General features: G+C 37.2%; 2 protein-coding genes across 2 annotated transcripts in view; one reads left to right on the forward strand and one right to left on the reverse strand.

The window, feature by feature from the left end:
- Positions 1-7,362, forward strand: part of LOC110713273 — a 181,861-nt gene extending 174,499 nt beyond the window's left edge. Inside the window, exons 7-8 of the mRNA XM_021891731.1 lie at positions 7,034-7,154; positions 7,258-7,362. Of these exons, the coding sequence (XP_021747423.1) occupies positions 7,034-7,154; positions 7,258-7,362 (226 nt within the window). The remainder of the gene's footprint in view (positions 1-7,033; positions 7,155-7,257) is intronic.
- A 1,645-nt stretch (positions 7,363-9,007) lies between these two features.
- Positions 9,008-9,601, reverse strand: LOC110713274 (pheromone-processing carboxypeptidase KEX1-like). The gene has a single exon (XM_021891732.1). It carries the CDS (start codon positions 9,599-9,601, stop codon positions 9,008-9,010), a length of 594 nt encoding a protein of 197 aa, XP_021747424.1.
- Positions 9,602-11,310: the final 1,709 nt, after the last annotated feature.

Raw genomic sequence — 11,310 nt, forward strand, 5'->3', positions numbered from 1 at the left:
TTAGAAGACTCTAGAGGGAAGGACTCTGAATCTGACTCTGACTTAGACGACTCTTCAAACATCGGCCCTTGTCCTGTAGTGATGGATTTCTTCCTTCCGCTTGGAGTAGTCACCTTGATAGTCTTGCGCCACCCTTGTAGTGATCCTTCAGCTGGAGTAATTACCTTCGAGGGGTCGAAACTTTCACTTTTTAGGACTGTTTGAATGAGCGAGGAGTTATCTTCGTTATAAGTTGGCTCATTCTTTTCTCGCCCAAACAGTAATCCCATGACGTTTAAGTCAAAGCATGGGGGCGCTTTTTCCTTGTGGACAGGAGTTGGGATTTCATTAGTGAAGTAGCAATCCAAGAAAATCTCGAATCCCGGTTGTTGTATGCCGTTTACAGCAAATGGCTCGAGAAATTCATGACATGGATAGTTCCTCTCCTTCTTTTATAAACTGACCATTAAGCGTAAGAGGGTACTGATCAATTGGAATTGCTTTCTTTTGAATGCGAGCGTCCCTACGTGCTTTTGAATTTTACTGGGCTCGCTTGAGATCTTTCTGAGTCGGTTCGAAACCAAGTCCGAAAGTGTCTAACTTAGGGAGGCCAGGTAACTCCAGCGGTTTTGCCATTCTTTTCTTCTTTCCTAGGGTCATCCCAGGAAAAATTTCCTTGTTTTCTTCAGCATGGCATTGACGATCATGTTAGAATGGGGGTCATGGCAAAGAGGGGTCCTTTCATCCTCCTGGATTAAGGAGACTTCTTCGTTAAAGGCCCCATAGATCTTCATCATCCTCGTCGTGCTCCACATTAATGATTGGATTCTCTATGGATTTGATTTTCATAGGCGAAGCATCGATGGTGATTGGAATTCCCCCAACTATAGCTTTTACTTGTTGGTGGAGAGATGAAGGGACGGCCTTTAGATCATGAATCCAAGGGCGTCCCAACAATAAGTTGAATGAAGCTTTGATGTCTACTACTTGGAAAGAAGTAGCATGTTCTATTGCTCCTGCCGTTACATTCAGGGCAATCTTGCCAAGAGCTTGACGACGAGTGTTGTCATAGGCCCTTATTCCTTGCGTAGACGGAGTTAAATCTTTGTCCCTTATGCCGAGCATTCTCGCAGTTCTAAGTGGATAGATGTTGATGGCTGATCCATTGTCTACAAGAGTCATAGGAACATTCATCCTCTTGCAAACTACTGTAAGGTTTAATGCCTTGTAGTGTTTGTCCCCTTCTAGGGGTAAATCATTGTTAGAAAAGGTGATCAAATTAATCGGGCTAGGAAGGTCACTTGTGAGGAAGTTGGCTAGTCCCTCAAGAGTAGTGTCAGAGTTTATCCCAATTTTATCCAAGGCATTCATTACAGCAAACCTATGTTCTCGAGATGTTGCCAGAAGTTTCCATACATTCATCTCAACTTTTGTCTTCTTAAACTGCTTAACAATATCATTGTCTTCAGTGATAGGTATGGGACCTTGTTGTGTGGTTGGCATAGGTTGTGTTGAAACGGGAGGTTGCATTCTTCCGGATCTTGTGAGGACGTCTATCGATGAGTCTTCTTCAGCCCAAATGTCATCTGTGGTGTATGACACAGAAGGTGTAGGTCCTACTACATCCTTCAGATAGACATCTTCTTCATCACTGTCCCAAAATCCATTAATGGTTGCATCCTCTTCTTGTTGAACTTGGACTAGTTTCTTTTCATCAACCATTTTTTGAACCAAATCCTTGAATTTGAAACAGTTTTCTATGGTGTGACCCCTTGATTGATGATATTGACAGTAATATCCATCTGTCCTTTTCAATTATTCGAATGGTCTCGGTTCGAGAGGTTTGATCTCGCCATTCTCGGAGAGCATTTCGAACATTTGTACATATGGGATCCCAATTGGAGTGTAAATTCTCTTGCTCTTCTTGGGTTTTTCAGTGACTTGTAAGGGAAAATGCTTTGCCTCATAAGTCATTACCACTGGTGTGAATTCTCTTTTAGGTTCATCTTTCGGAAGTGGAAGCTCATCATATTTCTTATGGAGTTCGTTCATAGCTTTGAGAGCTTCACGTAGCAGTTTCGATACCTCCCTCATAAACAGTGTGAGCAATTGTATATCTTCCTTATTTGCCGGTTCTTGAAGGTTATCCTTGACATCGAAAAAGATTTCCTCTTCTTCTTCTTCTATGGCACGGATTTCTTTGACAGGTCTAATGAGAGATGAGGGGTCAACTTCGTTTTCCTCATCAGAGATAGCCAGGGTATGAGCTAGAGGTGCATAATCAATGCTTGGCTTCTTACTGGCAGGGGGCAACGGCAGCTTGTTGTTGTCAATCAAGTCTTGGATAGCTTCCTTAAGCTTCCAACAGTTTTCAGTGAGATGGCCCCTACCTTGTTGATACTTGCATTGTGCATTGGGGTTTCAATTAGCCGACTCTTCTCAACTGGTGGGTCCCCAAATGGTCCAATAGGAGTTATAAGACCCTTTGCATTTATTTGATCAAATGCGGTGTCATAACTCATGCCAATAGGAGTGAAGTTCCTCCTAAATGGTTTCTTCTGTCCTTGATTGTTCATAGCAAGGACTTCTCCTAAATTAAAGGTGCTAACATTGTTTGAGTGGGCGGTTTTGGAAGAAGAAGGATTGTCGTTCTTCTTTCCTTTCCAGCCACTGTTGGAGTTATTGTTGGCAGCTTTTAATCTAGCCAAGTCATCTTCAATATTGATCCCAATGTCATAAACGACCTTGAAGGTATGGAGATTATTTTGATACTTGAGATTCTTGGAATATTTTTCTTGAAGATTTTTAATAAACAGGCTCACAGATTCTTTTTCACTTGGCACCTCAATCATCTTAGCTGAGGTTTCCCTCCATTTGTTAAAGAAAGAGGTGAAGCCTTCATTCTCTTTCTACTTGAGGATTTCAAGTTCCCTATGGTCAGTCTCGACTTGAATGTTACACTTGTACCTATCAACGAAAGCGTTTGCTATGGACTCCCAGGTAGAGATCTTTTCTTTCTCGAGAGAAAAGAACCATTGTTGGAAAACGGTCTCGAGAGATAGTGAGAACAGAGAGGGGAAAACTTTCTTATCGATACCCTTAATACTCATTATTGTTTCGAATGCTCTTAAATGAAAGTAAGGGTTGTCAGTTGCTCTGAATTTTGGGATGTCGTTGGCGTTGAACTTCTGCGGAAGAAGATCTTTGTCCACCGAGACCCCTTGTGATGTAAGCTCTTGAAACTTGTAGTCGCTAGACAACTTGCTTAAACTCTCTTGCATGAGGTCCATCTGTTGTTGCTTCACGGGATCATCGATCTTGAGTGCGAGAAACTTCAGTGTCTCAGTTACGGTAGCCAGTTGGTTCTTAAGATCATTGACTTCTTCTTGTGTTGCCATTATAGTCTTAGCTTTCGTCTTGCGAGCTATGGGTTTGTCGAAAAGTTGGACTTGTACGAAGAGGTTGTCTTTCATTAACCGTCCTTCCTCTCTTGACCACACGCTGTAAATTAAACCATTTTGTGTTTTAATCACTCGACTCGAATCAACTTGACTTTATGGTTTATTTTAAGGAAGAAAAGAAAAAAGAAAAGGGTGCATATTTTTGGCAAAAATAATGTACATATTTTAGGGAAATAAGTATAGTTTATTTTATTGGAGGATTAATATCCGACTTACCCCTTAAAAAAATGACGGAAAAAACGCGCACACAAGACTCTCTTAAACATGGTCAAAGTATGTGTATTGGTGCGTGCGTTGAGTATAAGTGGCATGCTTGGACTCTTGTGTAAGACCATGGGACTTAGTGCCTAAACTCGATCATTGACTCAAATCTGATCTATTAGAAAACTGAATTATTAGAAAACTGATTAATTAGACCCTAGGTGATGACTTGACCAATAATCTGAACTGTCGGCCAAACGACAGGACTGGCGTCGCACTGTGGAGCTTGGCGCCAGACGATAGAGTTGTCGTCAGGCGCTACACTCCATAATGTGGCGCTACAGCTCAGATCTTGGCGCTAATATTGGAGCTTCGATCTGGGACTGTTTTCGGTATTATTAGTCAATCGGGGTATGCCTAAAGTCGTACTAGGTCAATTCCGATTGAACAAAATTATACTTTATTGACTCAAATTAATTAATTAATTAATTAAATAAGCAAAGTTTTTTAAGTCGTTAATTTATTTAGTCTCAACACAAGTCAACAAATGGTTAAGGGAAACATAGAATATATATGCACAACAAATGATGCACACTTAGTCAAGTAGGCACAATATGATGCAATGCGTTTGCCACCTAACCATGGCTCTAGTTCTCTAAAGTTCGGAATATGGGTTAGTCAATAGAGGGTCCATGCTTAATTGTCCGGATGCACTGCGTGGAAGCCTAACCGTGAAGGGTTGGCGCGAGTGGATGGGACACCGCGAGTTTTAGAATATCTCGCTTCCATGGTTTGGTGAATTCAACATCTCGGATGTACCCTTTGTTGCACGGAGCGTTCAATCGGGTAGATGGAGCATGAATTCCCAGAGGGTTATATCCATATGTAGAACACATATGGGTTTCAGAATAGTGAGAAAAAATTCAATCAGGAAGTAGGATCGAGCAAACAATACGAAATACCGGTCGAAATTAGAACGCATATTTCTGGCTCGGTATTGGGGGAAATTGGCGCCAGCAAACAGAGACTGGCGCCATCTTTTAACTGTAGCGCCTGGCGCCAATGCTGGCGTCTGGCACTACGGTTAAAATACTGGCGCCAATGCTCTGGCCCCTAACGCTGCTTCCCACATGCCTCAGCAGCTTTCTGTGCTTGATAAAATTTTCCAGTTTCGCGCGGTGTTATTTCGGTCCTAGTTGTGAAAGATATTTCTCAAATTTCCTACGTGTAAAATCCTATGTTTTTAACTCATTACGGATGGTCTTTCCAATGAGATATTTTTTATGCATATGACAATAATGTTAATCAAAATTACGCACATGAAATACTTAGAACTTTCGAGTCTCATCCACTCATTCTAAATTATTGCCGAAACAAATTCAGGAATTAAAATAGAAATCCTCCCCAATGGAGTCGCCAAAAACTGTAGGGAATAAATTTCAAGCCTTAATCCCACTAGCTTGAACCCCACTGTGATCATACACTAAAGTACGGTGGCGTCCAAAAGGGAAGAAGATAGAGCAAAAGAGTCGCCAACAAGTTTTAGGAACTTGTAAACCGTTCATAGGATGAAGGTTACACCCCTTAACGATCCAAGAGATCGTCAACTCTATAAGGTCTAGAACCAAATAAGGGTTCGGAGATGAAGATACAAATCCAACCTAAAAGAGATTGAACCTGCCCTAATAATAGGCCTCTACTTTATTCTGATCGTATTCATGTGCGCTTTTTGACTAACATGCAATCAATAGGATTAACCCTAAACCTGTTTATCTATGTTGGTTGAATATTAATGCACAAATAAACTATTATTGGTGATCACTTGAATTATAATCACAATAACCCTAAATAAGATTATTCATTATCTTATTAAGCGTGATTACAAGTACAAATTCCCTTTAACATGCATAAAAGGTGTGATCAAGCAATAAATAACGCATCAAGCAACATTATAAATAATAATCATGAATAATAATAATAATAATATCATCATAAATAAAATAATCATCATAAAATTATAATCATCACAATCATGCTCACACTAATATTAAAGCATAATAAACATAGCAAGATCCTAGGCATGATACTAACAAGATTAATAAAAAACCCTAGCATGTCACTAAGCAATAAAAATCAAATCTTTAACCCTAACATGATACTATCAATCATTAATATTAGGAAGAACATAGGAAGCATCGTAACAATCATATTTAATATATTTGATATTAAAGTTACCCTAGACATGATACAAAGATTATCATAATAACAATATAAACATGATTTCTACATCATAACATCAATTAAAATCATTAAAGCACTTAATTTGATGGCTCTTACCTCTTTCAATAACAAAATACACACGTTAGTAACTTCAAGGAAAATAATAATCAAAACAATCAAAATAAATAATTGAAATAGAGATCTGGGACCAAACCCTCAGAAATTAAACCTTTCACGTCTTGGGCGAAGACAACTTCGAATATGGCTAGGTGTTTCTAGATCTTGCGAATGCGGAATTTTGTATGCAAAAAGCTAATTTAGAAAAAGAGAGAGAGAGAAAATAATCAAGATAATCTTGGTGAGAGTTGGTGAATGATTAAGAGAGAATTAGAGAATTAATGATTGCGAATAAAAACTGATTGTAGGTGGATGAAAACGGAGTTTTTAATACGATATTTATAGAGAAAATCAACCCAAAAGATAAAATAATCAAAACAGAGTCTGACGCACAAAAAACAGAGTTGGCGCAAACCCTGGCTAGCTGGTTCCAGGCGCCAAAGCCTGGGGTCAGGCGCCAAGCCTGGTTTTAACGCGTTCTCGAAAATTAGATAAGTTTGTCGTACTGGAGGATAAAATCATATAATTTCCTCGAAAATGCTATTTGATTTTAATTAAAAATCTGAAAATTCAAAAGTCAATTTATCAATGCTAATTTAATTAGGAATGATAAATCATATAAGGCCCTCCTCTAGATCATTGGGCCGCATATAAGGCTCAAACCGGGCCCAGTTTGGTAAATTGGCCATAACTTCCTCAATATTCATAGGAATTGGGCTTATAATATATCGTTGGAAAGCTCTTGTCAAGCCCCATCCAACTACACTATTATTGGACATTTATCATGGACCAACCAAACTAGATTGGCTGTTTTCTTAAAATAAGTTTTCAAAAACAGAGAGAAGAGAAAAGAAATTAAAACTATCTGCAACGCTAGATTTTCCACACTTTCACTTCATTCGATTATGATTCGACGTGAAAGGTACTCATCACCGAGTTTGGTTTTGGGGAGACACAAATGGGTGTCTACAAGCACTCTCTTTGTAAATTAGCTGGTGAAAATAAGAAAAGATAGTAGCCAGTGAATGCCAACACTAATCCTTCAAATTATACAGAGCAACAATCACAATGACTTTTTCTGATGCAACTGGAGCACTACAGCTCACTGCATTCACTAAAAGCTGCCTCCCGCTTTTTAGGTTATCTGCTGAAGAGATTTATCACATGAAGGCTATGGTAAAAGATTTATTGTCCATGTCATGTGTTAACAATTCTTAGTGCTCCTTGATTTGCATTTATATTTACTGCTTGTATTAACTCAACATTTATCTTATTTCAGGATGATACAGCTAGATTCCGTAGAATAGCTTATAGGCTTTCAACTACATACTTCTTGATAAAGATTGGTCCTACAACTACCTTAGAACATAATCAAGTTTTGTAACGGGGTTTAAAGGGTGTGGAGATGGAACACACAGACACACCTAATGTTGTGGAAAGCAGTTCCACAATTGTTGTTGCAGCATCTGCAGCTAACAATGAGGCAGCAATAACTGATACCCAAGAAGCTGGGTCTGACCATCACCAAAAGTTTATAGCTGAAACCATAGATCCTCTCTGCAAGACCATAAAAAAAGAAACAGTCGCAGCTTATGATCTGTCGATCTTCAGTCAGGAAGAGGAAGATTCTTGCTTAGCAGCAGAAGCAATGGCTGCAGCAGAAAAAGCAACTCAATCTAGCTTAGAGGATACAGGGCAGAAAAAAAGGAAAGCCAATGCTGATCCTTAGTTTCATGCTACCACACCAGCAAAGGATGTTCTTGACCATGTAACAGCTTCAGCTATCAAGAGTACAAGTCTTATCAAGCAAAAGGGGAAAGATTAGGCTATTCAGGCAGCGCTAAAAGGAAAAGGAATTGACTATGACACATTGATTTACTCTGCTGAAATAGTCAAGGCTATTAAGCAAGAGAAAGACAACAAGCGTCGAGCACTTGTGTTTCTTGATGATGATTCAGATGACTTTTAAGTGAAAAATCAAAAGTAACACTCATGACAGATCAGTTGGGTAACAGCTTCATCTACTAAATCTTTTGCTATGTATATTGTATGGTTTTAAGGTAAGTATTTTGAGTAATGTGGATTTTCAAAGGAACAAGTATTCTAAGATTACATGTTCCTAAATAAAGCCACATAGACTAAACAAAAATCGGTTAGAGTTAAGGCTTTTGGGGGCTATGGTCTTGCAAAGGAACAGGTTTCATAGCAATACCTGTTCCTAAGCAACACCTGTTGTTACCCTATCTATCTTTGATGCTTCATTGCTTCTATATAGGTTGAAAAGACAGTCAATCATTGTGGTTTTATATAGGAACAAGTATTTCACAAGTGTTTGCTCCTGTCTAAGACTACTTTTACATGTGTCTAACTTGACACATAATATTGTAATTAGTTAATCTAACTTTTGTTGTCTTATTACTCAGTCATGCATTGTAAAATAATCAGACATCACATTATGTAGCTATGGATCGTCTACTTATTATGGAACTCTTATGCGATATATATATATATATATATATATATATATATATATATATATATATATATTTTGTGGTGTAGCACTTTGAATTTTGCTTTATTTTAATCTGGTTAGCATACATTTTTCAAGTGAGTTACTTTCTGTCATTGTCCTCTTACATTACTTGATGCATATAAAACATTATCTAGGAATTTATATAAAGCATACTTACTAACATTATAATGCAATAAATAAACAGTCGTGCAAAACACAAATTATATAATCGAGTTCATCCATTCATTATACCCAAAACAAGAACTTATTTGTAGATAATTACACCCTACAATCATCTTTTACTAATTATATTGATAATGAACTTCCCATAAACTAATAAAATATCTACATCTAACACTTCAAAGAGATACCTAGACGGTTAAGATCATCAAAATACATCACCATAATTTAACATCCAAAACTAACAACCCAAAAAGAATCCTACCAAGCCTTCACTTTATACCACCAGTACTACAATTGAACCCCAAAAAAAGACTTAAACACAGACAATATGCAATCAATCAAAAATCTTCATATGAAACATTGAAGAATCTTTACTTGTCTCTGGATTTCCTTCTTGATTGTTCCCAAGAGAAGAGTCTGAACCAGTGTCCTCATCATCATCCTCATTATAGCTCTCCCCACTTGATTCTATTTCTACATCTAAATTAGCAACAACTTCTTTCTCAGATTTAGTTTCTGAGTCAGAATTCACATCACTTTTAGTACTTTCATCACTCTCTTCGTCTTCCTCACTATCATCTTCTTCTTCATCTTCCTCTATTTTCTCTTCTACACCAACACCCTCCTTGCCATTAATTTCCCCTTCATCATTGTCTGAATCAACAATGATAACAAGCCATTCTCCACATCCATCTCTCTCAACACCCCGTATTCTCTTATTACTTGTTTCCCCTATTTCTTTTTTGTTCTCTACCTTCGAATTCCCTTGTTCAACGAATTCTAGATGCATGTACATCTTCATCTTCATTTCAATGGTATACAAAAGAAAGCTTGTGACATTTTCTTTTTTTGACTTCCGTTCATTTGGCCTCCAGATTGGTGGTGAGAAAACCTTCTCGGAAGTCGCAGTACTATCAGTGCTACCCATTGGCATGAAATTGAAATTCAAATTTTAGAGAAAAAGAAAAACCAAAAAAATGGAGAAGAAGGACAGCACATGAACAGAGAAGTCTATACACCACGCAATATAAGTACATGAATTGACCAATCAAAGCAATCATGACAGATTCTTGAAATAATAAAGAACTATGAATGTATGACTTCATCAGTACAACCGTTCAAAATCCTTACATATTCTATTGTTGTACTTGCATTTTATAAACAGGCAAAAATAGAAAGTTCCTTTTCATAGATTTCATTATATGCACAATGTCCATGCACACGTGTGTTAACCATTTCTACTATCTTTAACTTTACATTACGATTTGTCACAACACATAGTGTTTCTTAGCCAATTTCCCTATCTTAAACAAACAATTATCACATAATACAACTATTCGCTAATAAAAAAAAAGACATACTTATAAAAATTTATATTTACTCAAAATTACACGGTATATCAACACTTTATAAAAATTATTAATAAATCAATAGCTCGTAATCTTAAATAGAAATTATACGCCCTCCGAATCAATGCCTACATCTTAACTCATTCTTAACACAAAATATATATTGTTGCACTACCCATTACAGACATTACCTAAATTCAATAAGAAATGTTCATAAATTTAACGAAAAAAGTTAACTCACACATTCCGTGTTTATTGGGCTATCGCGTGTGATGGCTCAACTAGTCTATGATAAAAAGAAAATTTGCAAAAACTGCTTACCGTCGAGTTTTATTTCGATTCGAATTTGGATTCTTGTCTTATTATTCGACTCTCTTTTTTCCTATAAATAGGGGTCGTATATTCCCATTTTTATTCATCAACAATCATCTAATTCTATTCTCTCTCTAAAAGCTAGAATCTTATTCTCTCTCTATCATTTTTCTAAACCTTCCCCTCTTTTAAAATTCCACATTTACAAGTTCTAGACACACCTAGCAAAGTTCGAATTTTCCTTCGTCCTAGGAGTGAAAGGTTGATAATTTCTGAGGGTTTGGTCCCAAATCTCTATTTCAATTATTTAAATTAATTTTTTGATTTATTATTTTCATTAAAGTTACTAACGCGTGTATTTTTTTATTAGAAAGAGATACGAGGCATCCAAGTAAGTAATTACTTTGTTATTCTTTCGATATAGAAATCATGCTTTAATTATTTTAAAATCTAGTACCCTGTTAGGATGTTTTTATTGCTTCCTAGTATCTTTAGACACCTACTTTTGGCCTCTTGTCCCGAAAGGAAGTGCGATGATGTTACAAACATCCGTTCTTCATGTTAGATCAAAGTTGAAGTGTTTATGGACTACGAAATGCATTATGAAGTAATTTGAAACCCTTATTTGAGACCGATTTATCTTAGAGCCTTGTCCAATTAATAATTAGGCCTAAAACATGTTCATACATGTTTAAACTTGATTAATAACGGACCAAAATGCGTCAAATGCAATGATTGGATCCAATGAAACCTACATTGTTGAAAAACTGAGCCAAAAAGTAAGACAACAATCAAATTCCCATCCAAGGTCGATAGCCCTTTCAAAGTGCTTTCCAACGGAATATTATAAGCCCAATTCCGAGCCAAAACAAAGAGGTTATGATCAAAACACTAAACCGGGCTCTAAAACCGACACCCTTGCACTCCAACGACCATAACTTCTGATCCATAACATATTTTAACCTAACTCCAACGA

Source organism: Chenopodium quinoa, unplaced genomic scaffold, assembly GCF_001683475.1.
Source record: "Chenopodium quinoa cultivar QQ74 unplaced genomic scaffold, ASM168347v1, whole genome shotgun sequence".
Lineage (NCBI taxonomy): Eukaryota > Viridiplantae > Streptophyta > Magnoliopsida > Caryophyllales > Amaranthaceae > Chenopodium > Chenopodium quinoa.

Excerpts from the sequence above, each read along its gene's own strand:
- LOC110713274 (XM_021891732.1), bottom strand. The coding sequence starts at position 9,601 with ATGGGTAGCACTGATAGTACTGCGACTTCCGAGAAGGTTTTCTCACCA.